Below are 20,584 nucleotides of genomic sequence, written 5' to 3'. Positions count from 1 at the left end.
AGGCCACTGAGGCTGCTGGCTGGGACATCGGAGCACAAACAAATCTCCTCAGCCAGGATTCCCTGAGAGCTGCCTTTTAGGAAAAAAGCCCCCCAGGCTTCTTGAGAGCCCCTCACCATCCCAGCAGGCTCTGCCCCCTTGCACCTGTTCTGTCCGGGTTTGGGAATAAGATACGGGCTTCCCCGGGCACCTGTCAGCTTCCAGGAGAAGATCCAGGGACTTATCTCCTTCTGGAAGCCAGCAGCACACCTGCCCCTACCTTGTCCCACAGCGCCTTGAGATAGGCTACCTATGTCCGGGAAGGAAATGCAACACCCGACAGTTTCACTACATGGGTTTGGGGGCAGATGGAGGGGACCCGCTGGGCATGGGGAGGGCGTCTTCCCCGAATGAGGATCAAGGCATCAGAGACTGAACAGAGAACAAGAAGGGCCTGGCCTGGATCAGTGCTGGCCGTGGACGGGTCTCCAGAGACGGAATGCTTGTGGCACATGCTCGGTGGGCAGTGAAGGACAGAAATGGCCCTCTTGTCCCAGAGGCAGCCAAGTGTTAAAGGGGGGGGGGGTGAGTGACATCCAGGAAGGGTGCAGAGGTACAGAAGCTGGAAGAAGCAGGGAAGGCCAGGCAGATAAGGCTCTGGGTTCTCTCCCCTTTGGGGCCACAGCCAGAGGACAGAACAGCCAGTTGCATAATCCTTCTATTTGCCCAGAGCCACATTTTGTCCTGAAGCTTGCTGCCCTGGGAGGTGACGGAAGAAGGCACCCAGCAAAGACTGGGCAGGGAAGGGAGTCGGCAGCGAACGAGGGGTGTGCCGGGTGCCCCTGGCCTTCCGCCGCCACACAGGAGAATGGAGCCCCACAATGTGACTGCCACGCTCAACTTCACCCTCCCACCCAACTTCGGCAAGCGCCCCACCGACAAGGCATTGAGCGTCATCCTGGTGTTCCTGCTCCTTATCATCATGCTCTCGCTGGGCTGCACCATGGAGTTCAGCAAGATCAAGGCTCACTTCTGGAAGCCTAAGGGGCTGGCCATCGCCCTGATAGCACAGTACGGCATCATGCCCCTCACCGCCTTTGCACTGGGCAAGGTCTTCCAGCTCAACAACATTGAGGCGCTGGCCATCCTTGTCTGCGGCTGCTCACCCGGGGGGACCCTGTCCAACATCTTCAGTCTGGCCATGAAGGGGGACATGAACCTCAGGTAGGACTGGAGGTGAGGAGGGAGCAGGCTGGGCATGGGAGCTGCATTGGAGATGTCAGAGTGTAGGGGGAAAGCTGGGCTAAAGCCAGGATGAGGCGTGAGCAGGGACCAGGTGGATGCTAGGGCAGGGGGTGGTGGGCATTGTCGTCCAGAGTCTATGCAGGGCTGGAGGTAGGATCTGGGGTAGACCTTGGCTTAAACACCAAGTCAAAGGGGCCCACCTGGTCCAGGGGCCCCCTGAAGACTCCCTCACAGGTGGCCCACAAGGACTGTCTTGAAGGAGTAGTGATTTAAACCCGAGGGGCCTCTGGGAAACTCTGCCCACTTACCATGGTGGGCAAGTGGTCTGCTTTGAGACCAGAGGTCCAAAAGGGAGTGCAGATGGTCCAAGCCACCCTGGAACCACAGAGCACTTCCAATCCCTGCAGAATAGGCAAGACGTTCCAAAGATCCTTCCAACTATCCAGGCAGTGAGGGGTTCTTTTAACTTTCCCTGTGGGCCCATCTGGCACAGGAACGCATCTGTGCAAACACACAACCAGGCAGATCCTCGAGTTTCCCAACACTGGCACAGGCCATGCTGGGCCACACCTCAGCCCAACTGGGAGGGAAAACACCAGCAGTGTCCTCTCACCCAAAGCATCCGAGCAGAAGTTGGCAAAGGCTCATTTCCGCAGGGGCCAGCTGAACACCTGTCCTTCCAAACAGGTGGGACTCTGATCTAGAACACCTGCCAGAATGAGGCCATTTCAGTCCAGGGCTCCAGCCCCAGCAGCAGCCCACGCTGGCTGAGGGAAACTCATCAGCGAAAGCTCTTGCCTTTCTGTGAGGCTCAGTCCCCAGCCTGCCTCCTCTGACGTTCAGTCCTCAGTGGAGACCTTCTTCCATCCATGCCTGTGTTGGCCAGCACCCTACCAACTCCAGTAAGCAAACCAGACAACTAAGGAAACCCCGCCTGTGATGTAGAGCGAGACCACCGCTCTTTAAATGAAAAAAACAACAGTGAGCTGGTCCTTCCTGGGACCCACCACCCGAGCTCTGGCCTCTCCACCCACGAGACTCAGCCCTCAGGGAGGTAGCTGATGGGAAGAGAGGCACAAAGAGGGGACTTGGCTCGTACGGTCTTCCCTGGGAACACGTTCAATGTTCAACTACCTGTGAGGAAATTCTTCCCTCCGTCTGATCCGAGTCCTTCCTGCTGCACAGCAAACCGTCAGTCTTCAGTCTGCCCTTTGGACGCGGCTCATTGCAGCCTCTGTGTCCTGAGAAATCCAGACTGTATCTTAATTCCGGTGCAGAAGGGGTGCAGGAAGTCGGGGGTCAGGGAAGGGGTATTCTCAGGGCTCTGTGAACCTGCAGAAACGGCAGAGCAAGGAAGGACCATGTAAAGAACAAGGAGACGTTTTTAAGTGTAAGTGACCAGATGTCCCAGCCTCATCAGCCAATGGGTGCCAGTGAGGTCTCTCCAGTTAGGCCTGCATTTCTGAGGTTCGAGACCCCCCCGGCCCAGCCTCGGTGACTCAGGAACGTGAGCCTTCATGCTCGCCTGCTCAGCCTCCCTGTCTGGGCCCGTGGGGACTCTCACTTCTACCAAGACTCCACAAAGACAATGTTGGGATGGCCACCTCCTGCCGTATCGTCCCTGCAAACAGACAAACCTCCCACGCACCTTAAACCATGCCTTAGAGCCCAGTGGTGCAATATGTATCTCATCATCTACCTTCACGGCTGCCAGACTTTAAATTACAATTGGAGTTCATCTGGGACAACATGTTACATGTATTAGACTGAAATGATACCGATAATAAAAAACAGCCAGGCACTGCTCCAAGCACTTTCCATGAAATCCTCATACAGCATCCCGTGAGGAGGTGCTGTAAATAGTCCCATTTTAAAGATGAGGAAATTGAGGGGCGCCTGCGTGGCTCAGTCAGTTGAGCATCTGACTTTGGCTCAGGTCGTGATCTCACGGTTCACGGGTTCAAGCCCCACGTCGGGCTCTGTGCTGACAGCTCGGAGCCTGGAGCCTGCTTCGGATTCTGTGTCTCCCTCTCTTTCTGCCTCTCCCCTGCTCATGCTCTGTCTCTCTCTCTTTCTCAAAAATGAATAAACATTAAATAATAATAATAATAAATAAAGATGAGGAAACTGAGCCTAAGAAAGGTTAATACATTTGTCCAAGGTCTGGGAGAGTCCAGATCCTGCACTTTTACTCAAATACCTTCATGGGGTGCCTGGGTGGCTCAGCCGGTTGAGTGTCCAACTCTTGATTTCCACTCAGGTCATGATCAGGTGGTGGGATCGAGCCCTGTGTCGGAATCCGTGTTGAGCATGGAGCCTACTTGGGATTCTCTGTCTGTCTGTCTGTCTGTCTCTCTCTCATCTCTCTCCCTCTGCCCCTCCCCCTGCTCACTCTCTCTAAAATAAATTTTTTTTTTATAAAAAAAGGATTTTTTAAAAATCCTTTCAGGGCCCGGCATGTGTATAGATGAGCCAAGTGGCTGATGGGCCCCCTAAGCAGGGCAGATGCCACACGTCTGCTGTGGGTGTTCTGTGGGAGCCACTGTGACCGATTCAAGAGAAGGCATTTTTAAGTGAATCTCCATTTTTAAGTGAAATCTCCAAATTTTTCAATATCGGCAACTCATTAAAAAATTTTAAAACACCGTGCAAGCCAAAAAAACGTGTGTTCAGGAGCCAGCTGTAGCTCAAAGGCTGCCAGTACGAGACCTCTCTTTAAGTACAAAACGATAATATTTGCCACTGAGAGTTGGGGTGGGGGCGGTTAAGACTCCCATGGCATTTTATAGACGAGGAGCCGAAGTCCAGAGACCTGCCAGAGGTTTCCCAGAATTGGGGGGGAAAGTGTACAGATGTCCAAAAGCAGGGCGTGCGCAGTGCTCTGAGAACTTAAGCAGGAAGGAGGAGTAAGGAACTCCACGTGCCCCTTTCCCTCTGGCCCTCCGTCCCCCGAGGGACAACCAGGTCCATGATGTGCCTACGGACCAGGCTCCAGTCTCCGAAATGGAGCCTGGTCAAGTCACCTCCCCTCCCTGTCTCTCAGGGTAAACTGAGGATCGCGACAGTCATAGACACCAGCAAGGTAGGAGGTGCACCCGGCACCTGCACAGCAGTCCCTTGGGGCCTGGTTTCCAAGGCACACCCCGAGGCACACCGCGTCCCAGAGCAAATTCCAGAACTCCTGACACACCAAGCCAAAGTAAGCATGACTCCTCTGCTCAAGGACATCAAAACAAGCACACTAGTTGTGCGTGGCTCTTCTCCTCAGAAGAGATCAATAGTAGCCCTATAGCCCCTGTGCGCCCCTCCCCAATCTCGTGCCCCCTACCCACCCCGAGGGAGCACAGACCCTTTTATTCTATTGCTGCAGGCAGTACTTGTATATATCCATAGGCAAGATACATTGTTGTCCTTGTACGTTCTTAAAATTTGTATAAACAGTACCATACTGCCCTTATCATTTGCCAGCTTGCTTTTTTGAGATGTAGGCATATGAATAAAATAGCTACTTTGTGCCTCTGGACTGCAGTGTCCTTTGCTTGAATGTATCTGTTCTAGTGGCAGACGTTTCGGGGGATTTCTCGTTCTGCTGCTGTGAACAGTCTTGTACCCTATGCCCCTGCGCTGCCATGTGAGAGTGTATATAATAAAAACAGCACTTCTAGGTCGTAGGGTTCACACATCCACAAATGAGTCTCCAGAGTAGTCATTCCGGGTCACACTTTCCCGAGCAGTGTAGATAGATCCTTCTTCCTCCTTGTCTTCGCTGTACTCGGAGTTGTCAGACTCTGATAGTTTTCGCCACCTGGTAAGAGTGAAATGGGTCACAGCAGTGTTAAATGTGATCTCAAGAGAGGCTTAGCACATTGTCATAGGTTTATTGACCATTTGGCGGGAGACTGGTTCACCATTGGTCTTCCAGAAATAAGTCTTTGCCTATTTCTCTAATGAACTGTTGTGTTTTTCTCTTTGATTTGTAGTTATTTGTTGTTTTGACGCGTTGCAGTGGTCTACTCACAGTTTGGGGCTGGCCTTTATATTTTGATAATGATGTCTCATAACACAGAGTGCTTATTTTAATTTAGTTGAATTTACCAATATTTTTTCTTAGTTTGTGTTTGGTGGGGGGTCCTTTAGGAAATCATTTACTACACTCAAGGTCATGAAGATATTCCCCTACGTTTTCTTTGACAAGTTTCAAAGTTATGCTTTTCACATGGAGATTTGCAATCAACCTAGTGCTTATTTTTACGTATGGTGTCATCTAGTTTTATCTTTTCCATATGAACAGAGAAAATTCCCAGTACCACTGAGTGAATTTTTCTCCAGTAAGTTGTACTGCCATCTCTCACATAGATAACATTCACAAATGTGCATGGGTTTGTGTCTGGGATGTCTCCTCTATTGGTCTATGTGGCTCTTTGCACGGGCACCAAATTTTCTTAATTACAATGACTTTATAAGTCTCACCATTTGAAAGGCAAATCCCCACACCATGTTCTTCCTGAAAATTATGTTAGCTATTGTTGGCCCTTAACTCTTCACTTGAATTTGGGGATTAGTTCTCGAGTCTACAAAAATATTTCTGGACTGTTGATTAAATTCATAGATAAATTTAGAGGCCATCTTTATAATATTGGGTCTTCCCATCCATGAAAATGATAAGAGCTTTTCTTTTTATTTGGACTTTATTTTATACCTTTCTATGGAGTTTTATAATTTCTTCTATAAAGATCTTGCATATCTCTTTTAGATTTATTTCTAAACATTTTATATTTGTTTCTTTTTTTTTCTTAATTTTATTTATTTATTTTGAGAAAGAGACAGAGAATGAGCAGGGGACGGGCAGAGAAAGAGAGAGAGAGAATCCTAAGCAGCCTCTGCAGATCCCGACATGGGGCTTGAACTCACCAACAGTGAGATCATGACTGAGCTGAAGCCCAAGAGTCGGATGCTTAACTGACTGAGCCACCCAGGCGCCTCCTTCATATTGTTAATGTTTTTTAGAAACTCATGGATTCTCTTCGTTACTAGTTATGAATTCACTTGGATTTCCTCTGTTGACAGTCCAATCATTGGCATGTAATGAAAGTCTGGTTACAGTTTCTATTTCTTGTTTTGCTGTGCTAGCAAAGACATATATAGGATGATTTACAATAACTGTGATGGTAATAGATATCATTTGCTTTATCTTTCTTCTTAGAGGAAACTTTTTTTTTTTTAATGTTTAGTTTTGAGAGACCAAGAGAGTGTGAGCAGGGCAAGTGCAGCAAGGAGAAGGGGACAGAGAATCCCAGGTTGGTTCCACCCTGACAGCAAAGAGCCCTATGTGGGGCTGGAACCCATGAATCAGGAGACCATGACTTGAGCCAAGGTCAGATGCTTAACCAATCGAGTCACCCAGGCGCGCCCTAAGAGGAAACTTTCTAATTTTTCACCATGAAGTTTACTGTTTGCTGTACTTTTTGATAGACACCCTTTTCAGGTTAAGGAATTCTATTCTGTTGCTAGTGTGCTAATTTTTGTAATGCATGAGCATTGACTTTTGTTGAATGACAATTTTCTGTATCTATCAAATGATACCATTTTTACTTTAATGTGATAATACAGTGATATAGGTCAGTGGATTTAGTCTAATGTTAACCCACTCTTACATTGCTGGGACAAACCCATCTTATTTTTTGTATTATTTTATAAAAGCATTGCTAATCTGCTAATAATGTATTTATGACTTTTCCTTCTTTGTTCACGAGAACGGCCCCTAACTTTCCTTCTTCATGATATCCTTTTGCAGCTTTGGTTCTAAAATTACACTATTCATATACAATAAATTGGGGCATACAATTTACAATACAAAAGGTTTCCCCCTTTTGTATTGTCTGTATAATAGTGAGACCATCTGTACTTTGAACATCTGGCCGAGCTCTGCTATAAAATCATATACATCATGTGGGGTTTGGAGGGTAGGTTTTCACTTCCTTCATATCCTTCAGCAATACTAAGGTTTCAGCTTCATTTTGAATTCGTTTTTGTAGTTTATATTTCCCAGGAAATTGTCCATTCAATCTAAACTGAAAAATGAAAGTACAAAACTGGCCTCAGTTTCTTCTAGAACTCTCTAAAATCTTTAATGTGTCTGCAGTTATGTTCCCTTTTTCATTCCTAATACAATCAATGGTGCCTTCTCCCTTTTTCCTGGGTTGGCATGCCAGAGGAGTCTTTTCTTGGACTTGGCAGAGAAACTACTCTTGGTTTAATTGATCCTCTCATTGTATGTAATTTTTGTACATCATTTCTTTCCTCTATTTTCATGAGTTTCCTTTGTTTTTCTCTAAGTTTCTGGGTAAGATACTTAGCTCGTTTTTACTCTTCTGCTTTCCCTATATAAACATTTAAGGCTCTAAACATTTTCCTCTAAGAATTATTTTAGCTGCTCCCCAGATTTAATTATTTTTTATTGAGCTATAATTCATATACTGCGAAGTTCACTCTCTTAGGGCGTATCATCCAATAGTTTTCCGTGTGCTCGCAAGGCTGTACAACTGTCACCACTATCTACTTCCAGAACATTTAAACATCCCCAAAAGAAACCAGTTAGCAGTCACTACACATTCCTCTCTCACCTGAGCCCCTGGCAACCACTAACCTATTTCATGTCTATCAATTTTATATAAGTGGAATCACACACTATGCGGTCTTTTGTTTCTCCTTCCTCCACGTAGCACACTGTTGTCAAGGTTCACCCATGTGGTAACACGTAGCAGTACTTAACACATTGCTTTTTGTGGCTGAACAATATTCAGTTGTATGGATACACCGTATTTTGCTTATCCGTTCTTCAGTTGACATTTTTACTGTTTTCCACTTCTTGGCTGTTATGAATAATGCTTCTATGAACATTAGTATACAAGTCTTTGTGTCAACATACGTAACAACGTATGTTTTGATTCTCTTGAGTATGTATCTAGTAGAATTGCTGGGTCGTTCTGTAACTGTCCCATCAACAACACAGGAAGATTCCTGCTTCTTCACATCCTCACCAAACTTATTATCCATCATTTTTATTGTAGCCATACTATTGGGTGTGGTGATCTCCTCATGATTTTGATTTATATTTCTCTAATGACTAATGATGTGGAGCATCTTTTCATGTGCTTATTTGCTTATTTGCCATTGGTATATCTTCCTGGATAGTGTCCTTTGAAACACAAACATTTTTAATTCTGAAGAAGTTAAATATATCTATTTTTTTCTTTGGTTGTTTGTGCTTTAGGTGTCATTTAAAAAAAATTTTTTTTTAAGTTTATAGAAAGGGACAGGGATAGCGTGAGTGTGGTAGGGGCAGAGAGAGAGGGAGACCGGGAATCCCAAGCAGGCTCCGCACTGTCAGCACAGAGTCTGACGTGATGTTCGAATTCATGAAACCGTGAGATCGTGACCCGAGCCAAAATCAAGAGTCGGACACTTACGACTGAGCCAGCCATGTGCCCCTCATTTCTACGAATTATTGTGTAATCCAAGGTCAGCTCCCATGTGTTTTAAAACATGTGTGGCATCATTATGCTTTTCCAAATATTTTTTCCATTATGATTTTATATTTGACATGTGAGATAATTAGATCTTTTCTTTTCCAACAGTTCTTTTATTATGGATATCTCGGTTTCAACTCTCCTTTATAAGCATAAGACCTCAGTTCTGGTCCCTCCCTTGGGCAATAAAACCTAAGCCTCCAGATTCCCAAACACCCCCCTCCCTCCCCACTCCATGCGGTGCAGCTCCAGCCTGACTTCACCCACCAACTCCTTTGCATTCTGTCTCTGGTACCTGGAAACTTCCCTAATTTTCCTACAAGCTCAAATATGTGTTCATAGGTGTTTTAGATGTTCACAGAGGAAGGATTTTCCCATTATTAAGTTCTCAGCATTTTTTCAGGGTCTCTCCTCACCTCTGATGTCTTTTTTTTAAAAAGTCTTATTTAAGTAATCTCTACACCCCACATGGGGCTCCAATTCATGACCCCAAGATCTAGAGTCATATGCTTTTCTGACCGAGCCAGCCACGTGCCTTGCTCTGACATCTTATTCCTAATGATGATACCTCTACCTGTTGCTGTTCTTGATGGCTACATTCTGGCCCCGTTGACCTAGGCCATGCTTGATGTTCAGTTAAGCTATAGTTCACCTCTGTGGAAACAACAAATTAGTGCAGATAGTTAGGGCTGTGGGAGGGGAAACACACACTTAGTGGGGATTTCCTGGGCTCTTGCCAAGCCCTCATGACTAACATGCCCGCAAGAATGGAAACCAGAGTCGTATATTGTCACACGAATATCTGCAAATCCAACAATGTTCCCTAGCAGCTTCATTCTTTCAGGTGGCCTTTCTGGAAGGCCTCTCCCTGTACAGGGTCCTGTGACCAACATGTACTGGATTCCAAATAGAAATGGTAATAGTACAATTAGGATACAAATTAGAGCTGAGAAGATATATTATGACTCCGGCTTTGGAACTCACACTCTGTCGTAAATAAAGATAAAGCAGAAAGTAACAAACATGAGACTATCAACCTGTAGCCTGTATCTCTTAAGCCTACTGGGAAAAAGAAAGGAATTAATGTATGTAAAGTGCTTAGCACGGTGCCTGGCACGTAGCAGGCACTCAACAAATAGTCTATATTAACAGGCGCTGTCTCTTTCTACTCTCCCCTGCTTCTCCCACCCAGTATCGTGATGACCACCTGCTCCACCTTCTGTGCCCTGGGCATGATGCCCCTCCTCCTGTATGTCTACTCCAGGGGGATCTATGCCGGGGATCTGAAGGACAAGGTACCTTATGGAGGCATTGTGATATCATTAATCCTGGTTCTCATTCCCTGTGCCACTGGGATCTTCCTCAATGCCAAACGGCCACAATATGTACCCTATGTCAAGAAGGTAAGAACCTGGGGCCCCGTGCAGGGAACAAGAGCACCACCATCATCTCAATGTGTGGCTTGAACAGAGTCATTTGGGCTTTTTCTGTGTCCGTTTCCTTCCTCGTTGGAGAATGCAAAGGGTCTAGTACTGGTACACTTACCTCGTGGGCTGGTAATGTACATGAGAATCCTTTGGAAAAGTTAGGAGGAAAATTGTCTTTGTAACACATTTCATAACACGATTATCAGACATCATTATTTTAATAACCAAAAGGCTTGTATGATGCACCGCCCAGATGCTAAGTTTTATGCTACACACTCTGAGGCTTGATTGCCATCAAGGAGTCGGGTACTAGCAGAAAGTGGAGGAACACTCCACAGCACATGGGCAGGTGGGTGTGGTTGGATGTAAGAAGGTGGGGTTAGTGAGGAGCAGGGAGTCTAGAAAGGCTTCCTGGAGGGGACAGGCTTGGAAAGGGTAGGATGTGGGTCAGCCTGGGGAGAAGCCTGGATAGAGGACACTCGGGGGGAACGAGGGCAAACTTGGCTGACTTTATGAGAAGCCACAGAAGAGCCCAGGGCAACAGGTGGCGTACGTGCTCGTAGCATTTCAGGTGTGGGGTGGGAGGGAGAGGGGTAGGGCCCCAGAGGGCTGGGGGTGGAGGGGCACTGTGGTCACACTCAGGACATCATGCCACTGCCTTGCCCTCGGAAGAATTACAGACTCTTGGAGCGTCGCCTTGGTCCCTCTACCAACTTTGTGACCCTGGAGCTCAGTCCCAGTCAGTCTCCCCTCCAGCTCACTGCTCACCCCCCAGAGCCCCAGCTCATCCTGGTACTCCTGACACTCCGAGAGCCTGCTTTTGTCTCTGCCCTGGGTCCGATGCCTTGGGCCAACCTACAGGGCATGCTGCCTGGAAGCCCAAGGCTTGGCGGCAGTTTGGGGCTTGGAACAAAGAAGCTGCAAGTCAGGTTCTCAGGACTTTTCAGTTTTCACACTATCACCATCCAGGGTAGTTCTGCCCTTGTCCTGGCACAGTCCCCATACAGTGGCCACAGTGCCCCTTCCCACCCCGTTGGAAGACCCGGAAAGGTCATTCCTCCTCCTTTCCGAGTTCGAACACCTCACCTCAGCTCTGGATGGCATCATCCACCCCCCCTACTCTCGCTTCTCAGAGATGTCCTTTCATCGATTATGGCCCCCAACCTCCAAAGCCTCCCCCAACTTCACTCTCATTTCTTAAGTCTCTGCATGTTTTTTCACAATTGGTGTTGACACAGGTTCACTGCTCTCCAATCTTAAAGAAACAAAGCAATCCCTACAGGGCTCCAACACTTCCCTTTCCTCCCCTACCTACACTTCAGGAAACATCCCTCCAGCACACCTTCCCCCCCACCACTCCCGCCAGGGCTGCTCTCACAGGTAACAGGCTCTCAAGTTAGTCTCAGCTACTTGAATCCCTCTTCTCTCCTCCTTGGTCTCCCATCCATTCAGCGTCTCGATGACCACCTGTTCTTTCTTCACCAAATCCAACAGACATTTCTCATCCATCCTTAACGTTTTAGCAACTTTTGGCATGGTTGACCACCGCTTCCCTCTCAGAAGCCTCCTCCCTCAGCTGGGCGCTCCTGCTTTCCTCTCATCTTTCTGGCACGTCTCTTTGTACTCCCTGATGAGTTCCTCTGGTAAAAGTTACTTCTCTGCCTTCGCCCAAGCTTTCTTTTCTTGCCAAATTTCCCAAAGCCCAGGGTCTCTCCACCATAGATCTGGTCCTTCTCAATGACCATCTACAAGCTGATGACTTCCAGAATATCATCTTCAGCCCTCAACCTTTTCCAACTGCAGGATCTACCCACCCATCCATCCATCCATCCATCCATCATTTAAGCAGGCTTCACACCTAGCAGAGTGCAACATGGGGCTTGAAATCACAACACCGAGTTGGAGACCTGAGCTGAGATCAAGAGTTGCATGCTTAACCAACTGAGCCACCTACCCACGTGCCCCCCAGGATCCATTTAACTGTCAAATCTTTCTACCTGAATGTCTCATGCATTTAAAACTCAGTAGGTCTTTTTTGTTTCAAGTTACTTAAATTCCACTTAGTTAACATATAGTGTGATACTAGCTTCAGGAGTAGAATTTAGTGATCCATCAGTTCCATATAATACCTGGTGCTCATCACAAGTGCCCTCCCTAATACGCATCACCTACTTAGCCCATACCCTGCCCACCTCCCCTCCAGCAACCCTCATCTTGTTCTCTATAGTTATGGTTTGCCTCTCTTTTCCCCTATGTTCATCTGTTTTGTTTCTTAAATTCCACGAGTGGAATCATGTCTTTTTTTTTTTCTTATTTTTTAATCACATTACACTGTAGTTCCATCCACACCATTGTAAATGGCAAGATTTCATTCTTTTTTATGGCTGAGTAGTATTCCGTGTGTGTGTGTGTGTGTGTGTGTGTGTGTGTGTGTATCACAATTTCTTTACCCATTCATCAGTTGATGGACATTTGAGCTCTTCCCATAATTTGGCTATTATTTTTATTTTTAAAAATTTGTAATTTATAATCTGGCTATTGTTGATAGTGCTGCTATAAACATCAGGTGCATGTGCCCCTTCAAATCAGTTTTGTATCCTTTGGGTAAATACCTAGTAGTGCAATTGGTGGGTCCTAGGGTAGCTCTATTTTGAGCTTTTTGAGGAACCTCTGTACTGTTCTCCAGAGTGGCTGCACCAGTTTGCATTCCTGCCAACAGTGTAAGAGGGTTCCCTTTCTCCACATCTTTGCCAACATCCGTTGTTTCCTGAGTTAATTTTAGCCATTCTGACAGGTGTAAGGTGGTATCTTATTGTAGTTTTGATTTGTATTTCCCTGATGAGTGATGAACATCTTTTCATGTGTCTGTTGGCCATCTGTATATCTTCTTTGGAAAAATGTCTATTTGTGTCTTCTGCCCATTTCTTCACTGGATTATTTGGTTTTTGGGTGTGGAGTTTGAGAAGTTCTTTATAGATTTTGGATACTAATCCTTTATCAGTTATGTCATTTGGCAAATCTCTTCTTTTAGTTTTGTTGTTTCCTTCACTGTGCAAAAGGTTTTTAGCTTGTAGAAGTCATAACAAATGAAAGGTGGTTCAAGATGGTGGCACAGAAAATTCTTGCAGTCACTTCCCACAGACACACCAAACAGACACTTATATATGGTCAGTATGTCTTAAATTAAAGCCATCTCCTCCCCGTTATTATCTCAAAGAATGGCATTCCATGTGCCCAGCTGCCTAAGCCACAAAACCATTTGGTCTTTTTCAATGTCCTCTCCATTCCGTCACATTCACCTGAAGAGGTGATTGGCTTTTCTGCTTTCTGTCGCTCACTTGGATCCATCTATTCCTCTCCACCTGTGACAACACTACCATCACTTGGGCCACTATCCTCTCTCACAACTGAAACGGCCTTCGAACCTGGCTCCTCGATCAGGTTCAACCTGAGGATGGAGACGGAAAGAACAAACTCCGTCACGTCTCTCCACTGCTTCAAACACCTCTCTGGTTCCATACTCTCTGCAGGATAAACTTTCAATCCCCTTATGTAGCCTCCCGGCTCTTCTTGATTTGCTAAAGCCAACCACCCACCCCACCCCCCCTCAAGTGTTAGCTCTTTTCTCTTTGCACATGTCCTTCCCTCTGCCTGGACCACTCCCCACATTAGCAGGGGAAGAAAAACCCAGAAATGTTTGTGTCTATCACTTAATTTTATTCAAGATAGTTTGTGGAGGTACAGGAATACTAAAAAGAAAAAAAATGTGAAGTGACCTCTGATAATCATTTAATCCAACTCTGTTCTTCCTCATCTTATAGGTGAAGAAGCCAAGGACCATAGTTAGTCACAACTAATATAAGAATATATCTCCTTCTTAACTCAGAATAATTTAAAATATTTTTAATATTTATTTTTGAGAGAGGGAGATGGACAGAGAAACAGAGCATGAGCGGGGAGGGGCAGAGAGGGAGACACAGAATCCGGAGTAGGCTCCAGGCTCCAAGCTGTCAGTACAGAGCCTGATGCGGGGCTCAAACCACAAACTGCGAGATCCATGATCTGAGCCAAGTCAGACCGTTAGCCAACTGAGCCACCCAGGCGCCCCCTAGAGACTTTCAAATCAAAATCACCCAATTTCTAACTGGCTCTGGCAAAAGGTATCTGCTTGTAAACACATTACCCAGTGGGAGGTCACATGTAGATAATGCCAAGATACAATTTCTTGGATGCTCTATTTGGAACGGCAATTCAAGTAATACTTTAACTCACCTAGGCAAGGGCTTATTCGAGTCCATGTGGCTAGGTCGATGAACCTCAGCATGACCTGGTCGACAAGCCACTTTTACAAGCCATCCACCTCCCTTAAATAAGGGAGTTACTCGCTGTTTGAGTGACTCAGCCAGTCCACCTATGCTTTTCCCGTAGCTGCTGCTACTGGTGAACTGCCTCACGGCGTCTGCCAGCCTGTGGCTTACACTGCTGCCAGGGTGCTGTGTCTTTTAACACTTGCCTCTGCTCCTGCTTCCCTCGCTGTAGTTCCACAAACTCCCTCAACGAGAGGATCTGATTTGTTCGGTCATTCAGCAAGCTGTGGAGGCCACCTTTGTGGGAAGCGCAAGCCAGGTCATCTCCTGGGTCACCGGCAAGCTGATTTGATTGGCTGCCCACGAAATGGACATTCAGCACATGGCTTGTTAAGTCAGGTGGTACAAAAAAACGCAGTGACCTGTGAAGAAGCAACTACCTATGGCCTCCGGTCTCACCGGCAGGTTGTGGACAAACGGCAAGACTGAAGTTTTTCAACTCTGTACCTCTCTCTACAGAAGGGGCACACCAATAGGGAGATATTAGCTCAGACAAGATGCTCTCCAAAGCCTTCGATCTTGACAATATATAGACCTCAGAAGGGAAATGCCTCAGAGTTCCCCCTCACACCCTTCCTTGGTACTCATGTGGCCTCAACAGTTCCCAATCTAAGCACTTTCCAACGTGGGACAGGACAACCAGGAAAAACCCTTCCTGACAGCGAGGGACAAAGCCACTTTAGTGGATAAACGGACTCTTGATCAGCGATGTTTCTGAAGAAAGATCTTGATCGAAAGGGAGCAATGTGGGGTGTCTGGGTGGCTCAGTCGGTTAAGCCTCGGACTCTGGCAGGTTATGATCTCACAGTTCGGGAGTTTGAGCCCCCCATCGTTGTCAGCAAGGAGCCTGCTTTGGATTCTCTCCCCCCCCCCCCTTGCTCTGTGCCTTCCCCATGCACATGCTCACTCAAAATAAACTTAAAAAGGGGGGAACAAACGTGCAAAGAAAATCTCTTATGAAATGGAGCCTGGAAGTCTTGAAGGGAAAGCTCTCATACACTACCACTGGCCTAATGGAAAGCTTACTTTACATTCCCCAGCACGAGGAAGTATTTCTCCTTCCCAGCAATAGCCCAGCCAAGGAGAACTGCATGAAACAGACCCTCTCGGCTTCTTTTCCTCTCTAAAAGCAAGTCCCTGTCCCGTGTACTCAGGACTTGCCTATGGTTCGCCTTGGCTTGCTTGTCCCAAACTGAACTTCCTCTATTTCCAAATAAACTCATTTTGCTGGTAAACATCTGGCTTTAAGTCAACAGTAACAAGAATGTTAATTATTAGGTCTCTGTCCTCCAAGAAGCTTCCTAGCTACTGATTAGGAATTCCAAATAGATGGGAGATAAAAGGTTTTTTTGCACTCCCTTGGTTTCCACCTCTGATACCCACCACCCATGCTCCGTCACTCTGCTCCTCCCCATCCCCCACCACCCTAATTGCCTTTTCTTCCTGTCTTCATTTACAGGGAGGGACCATCACCATGCTTTTGTTAAGTGTGGCCATCATAGCGCTCTCGGTCATCAATGTGGGCAAGAGTATCATGTTTGTCATGACACCACACTTGCTGGCCACCTCCTCCCTGATGCCTTTCATCGGCTTCCTGTTGGGCTACATCCTCTCTGCTCTCTTCCGCCTCAATGGACGGTAAGTATTGTTTTAGACCTCTGTGTTCCATCGGCCTCATTCTTGTCCTGGTCTCCCAGGAAAAGGAGACCTAAAACCTAGGAGGCATTTTCCTGGCAGTATGTGCAAATGCACCCACTGAACCAGGAACCCTGGACTCGGGAGACATATTGGAGAGAAGGTATCGAATGGCTTAGGAACAAGAGCATCTAATACCCCAAAGAGCTCATGACAAAGTGCTCCCTCCAGAGCCTAGGCTCCACCTCCTGCTGAAATCTGGTAGGTAACAACACTGGAGCAGTTCCATGCCATCGTGGTATGTGTTAATATTCCTCCTTCCCCACTCTTCCGCCCTTTCTGCCTAGGCTTCAGTCTTGACAAGGACACCACTGGGTGACAGCTCTGCTAAGTGACCCTAAGAGTTTTAGTGGTTGTGGACCTCTGCTGAGTCTAATCCAATTTCACAAACTCAGGGGCTACTTGCAGGGACAGTCGGCCTGACAATCTGGTGTGGGATAAAGAAACCCTGTCTAGAGTAGCACATTTCAGGAACTTTGCCTCTTGTCAGCCCTAGACAAATGCTGCTGGAGTCTGAACATTAGTAGCACTCTAGTACACCACCCCCCCCCAAAAAAAACCACTGCCTTAAAAATACAACTTATAAAGTTACCCATTTTAAAAAACATACTAATAAAAAAATTACTATAGAACATACGTAGCATGTGGTTATACAGTTGAGTCAAAAGGCTGTCAATGACTTACTGTACATTAAGAGTGACAGGTAATAAATGGCCACACAATCAAGGACCATCACAGTAGTCTCCCCCTAATAAATGTGTTTTCAGAATTTCTGGTAAGACACTGACCACAACTCCATGAATTCAGTATGTATTCATTAGATGTAAACATCCCATCCCGCCTCCCCTTTTTAATGTTTGTTTTAAGAGAGCAAGAGGGACAGGAGGGGCAGGAGAGAGAATCCCAAGCAGGCTCCTCGCTGTGAGCACAGACCCCATGCAGGGCTTGATCCCACGAACCGAGAGTTCATGACGTGAGCCAAAATCAAGAGTCAGATGCTTAACAGACTGAGCCACCCAGGTGCCCGTTCTTTAGTCCATAAAACGAAAGCAAAACCATGAATATGTTCCAAAGATATTGGGGCTGAACCAAGTTTGGTTTTTAATCATTAAGTGTTTTGGACTCAAAGATACCCAAACCAGAAACTAGGGAACTGGACAAGGGGCCCAAGCATTTCAGATCATCTTCTGTATGTTCACACTGCAACTGCCCTGTGTGTAAACCCAACATACAAGCCAATGAATGATAGTGGCTCACATCTTCCCTTCATCCCTCATCATCCAGCCATTCTCCAAATTTTAATCTGGTAGGCCTGCAGAAGCAAGTGGTGAAACCCCCAAGCTGCTCAAAAATTCTCACGAAAACTCCCGGCCACAAAACTACTAGTCACCACTGACTTCCATATTCATTCAAAGGGTCTTGGGTGATTTGGGAGGGAGAAGGGCCAGTGTCGCACCCTCCTGTCCCTTCTGAGGGCATATAAGGTTGCTTTGTTTTGAACCTAACACAGGTGCAGGCGCACTGTCAGCATGGAAACTGGATGCCAAAACGTTCAACTTTGTTCTACCATTCTCAATGTGACGTTCCCCCCTCAAGTCATTGGGCCACTTTTCTTCTTCCCTCTCCTCTACATGATTTTCCAGCTTGGAGAAGGGGTTCTTCTCATCTCCATCTTTCATTGCTATGAGAAAATCAAGCCTTCCAAAGGTGAGTACTGAATCCTTCTCCTTTGAGTTCTCCCATATCCGACCTGATCCTTTCCAGCAAGTGACAAGTTAGTCTCTGGCAGGGACCTTTGCAAGGGGCTTCAACTCCTATCAAGTCACTAGGAACCAGGTAGCACCAAGAAGTACAAAGGGACTTCTAAGAGCCAAGGCTCTTATAACTCCACTCCATCTCTGCCTTCTAGCTAGGAGAATCAACTGTGGACAGACTTTGCACTTCTGGGAGTAAGGCAAAGGGGAGGCCATGGAAGACTCAGGATGAAGAAATGGTCTTGGATATTAAATAGCTATGAGGTGTTAGTTGTGTGAAATGCCCCTATTCACAATCTGGAAAATGCAGTGTTTCCTAGGACTAGGTTCTCCGGTCCTAGAACCAGGTCAGACCACAGTACCACTGGTACTCCTTTATGAAGAAAAACATATTGAAGCAATGCAATCGAATTAGCCAAAATCCAAAAAAAGACTCCCAACTCTGGTTACACAGTAAATAAAACTTAAATATAAGCTTATTAAATAGCTATCACAATAGTTTAATTGATACTTTAAAACCTGATCACTATTGAATTACTTTCTAAACAGCACCTCCTCTAAGATGCTCAGAGCATTTTGCATTCTCTTTAAACTATAATAAACCTCCAGGAAACCCACTAAGTCCCTTCCTTTAAGTGGATCGTTAATGTCTTTTTTTTTTTTCAAGTCAGGAAACTTTATTTGGAATGACATTTTCAGTATTTTATAATTCTAAACGTATTATATTCATATTATAAAGTATATTCTTAACCACTCAAATCCTTCATTTCCCATGAACTTGAGGGCTCCTTCAAGATGTTTTCTACACCCTGGGGATAGACTTAGACCATAGGAGACAATTTCCCCTGGTGATTATCTTCTGGTAGTAAAAGCAAACAAACAATTAGCATATAACCATATCAAGCAGCCAAAAAGAAACCAGTAAGTAGCTGAGCATACTTCAGAACTTTGTTCAAAACTACAGTGTTGTGGAAAAGAATCCCCTCTAATGCTCACCTGAAAGTGACTCAAATCTGTTGCCCCTGAAGTCTGAAATCTCCACCCTCTTGCAAAAGCAGTGAGAAGTGGAATTTTCTAAACTAACCAACAATGTTCCCAAGTTTGCAGGGCTACAACACACTTAAGACCCTCTTCAGAGCCAGTGCACTGTAAGGGTTGATGCGGCTGTGCTGAGGGGGGAGATGCACAACTTTTCATGCTTCTGAGCCCGGTATCTACTACAAAAATGGGGACAAGATAGGTGAATCCCGACTCCTATGACCACGACTCCTCACCACCTCCATACAGGCAGAAAGAGGGCTAGGCCAAATACAATGAGGGGGCCATGGAAACTCCACACTTAGAAGACCTCTTAAAGCTATCTCCTCCCTGCGCTTCCTTGCAGAACGCAAGTCCGTTCTGCTGAACGTAAACTCTCCCACTGCACTGTCTGTACCAAGAAGTTGGAGAGGAAGTGATTTAAGAGTCAATAATTTATTAGATTGATAGGTAGTATTACCATTAGGAACGTTCAAGGGAAAGCAAAATTAAGTCATGGGAGGGAGCACCTGGGTGGCTCAGTCAGTTAAGTGTCCGATTCTTGATTTTGGCTCAGGTCATGATCTCTAGATTTTTGAGTTTGAGGCCCCCATCAGGCTGTGTGTGGATAGTGCAGAGCCTGCTTGGAATCCTCTCTCCGCCCTTCCCCTGCTCATGCTCTCAAAATAAACAAAACTTAAAAAAAAAAATTAAAGTAATGGAAGGATGCATGGTAAAAGAGATGGGGGTGGGGGGGGAACCACACAAAAACATATAGAATACAACTTAACCCCTAGGATGTGCTGTCTTCCACTGAATAAGTTTTTTTATTAACAGTTACTCTCCTTCCCCACCCTTGACCCTCTTCAACTTTCCAGATAAAACAAAAATGACCTACACAGCTGCTCCAACTGAAGACACGATTCCAGGAGCTCTAGGAAATGGCACCCACAAAGGGGAGGAATGCTCCCCTTGCACAGCCTAGCTCCCCCAGGGGACTGGATTCTGGTCAGAGGATATTTCAGAAAGCCAGTGTGATAGAGTAAAAAGATGAAAGGAACACCAGAAATGAGAGTCTTTCTCCAGCACTGCCAGCAGAAACTATCAGAACTGACAAACCTCGCCTGGTGGGAGGACACAGAGGGAGTCTACCTGAAGAGCCTCGCCTAGCCCCAGCTTAAAAGTTGATACCTATTTAAAAAATAAAGACTTGTGCGGTGCCTGGGTGGCTCAGTCAGTGAAGTATCCAACTCTTAATGCTAGCTCAGGTCATGATCTCATGGTTTGGGAGTTCAAGTCTGGCATTAGGCGCCATGCTGTCAGTACAGAGCCCGCGTGGGATTCTCTCTGTGGCACCCCCTCTCAAAAAAATTAAAAAACTAAAAAATAAATAAAAGAATTCTTCAATGACAGTCCTATGAAGGCAAAAACCAAAACTGCCTTTTGCCCCTGCATCTCCAAAGTGTTCCATAGGCATACGAAAGGCACTCAATTTCTCAACTAGGCAACAAATAGGAACTTTTACCTAAAATCAAATATCCAAATCCTGTTCCAACTTTTGTGACAGAAGA

The 20,584-nt window shown here is 46.1% G+C and overlaps 1 protein-coding gene across 1 annotated transcript; it reads left to right on the top strand.

Moving 5' to 3' along the window:
• The first annotated feature begins 789 nt into the window (after nucleotides 1-789).
• Nucleotides 790-20,270, top strand: SLC10A1 (solute carrier family 10 member 1). The gene is made up of 5 exons (XM_007095141.3): nucleotides 790-1,203; nucleotides 9,946-10,156; nucleotides 16,007-16,185; nucleotides 17,753-17,949; nucleotides 19,892-20,270. The coding sequence occupies exons 1-5, from the start codon at nucleotides 848-850 to the stop codon at nucleotides 19,996-19,998; spliced, it is 1,050 nt and encodes a 349-aa protein (XP_007095203.2). The 5' UTR covers nucleotides 790-847; the 3' UTR covers nucleotides 19,999-20,270.
• Nucleotides 20,271-20,584: the final 314 nt, after the last annotated feature.

The sequence above is a fragment of the Panthera tigris genome, chromosome B3 (genome assembly GCF_018350195.1).
Source record: "Panthera tigris isolate Pti1 chromosome B3, P.tigris_Pti1_mat1.1, whole genome shotgun sequence".
Taxonomy (NCBI): Eukaryota; Metazoa; Chordata; class Mammalia; order Carnivora; family Felidae; genus Panthera; species Panthera tigris.
Note: the sequence above shows the minus strand (reverse complement) of the source record. Positions and strands in the feature narration are given on the sequence as shown.

Bases quoted from the DNA above. Each gene is read 5' to 3' on its own strand.
- SLC10A1 (XM_007095141.3), top strand. From the start codon at position 848: ATGGAGCCCCACAATGTGACTGCCACGCTCAACTTCACCCTCCCACCC. The intron at 10,157-16,006 runs GTAAGAACCTGG...CTTCATTTACAG, and splicing joins ATGTACCCTATGTCAAGAAG to GGAGGGACCATCACCATGCT. The intron at 17,950-19,891 runs GTGAGTACTGAA...TCAACTTTCCAG, and splicing joins GAAAATCAAGCCTTCCAAAG to ATAAAACAAAAATGACCTAC.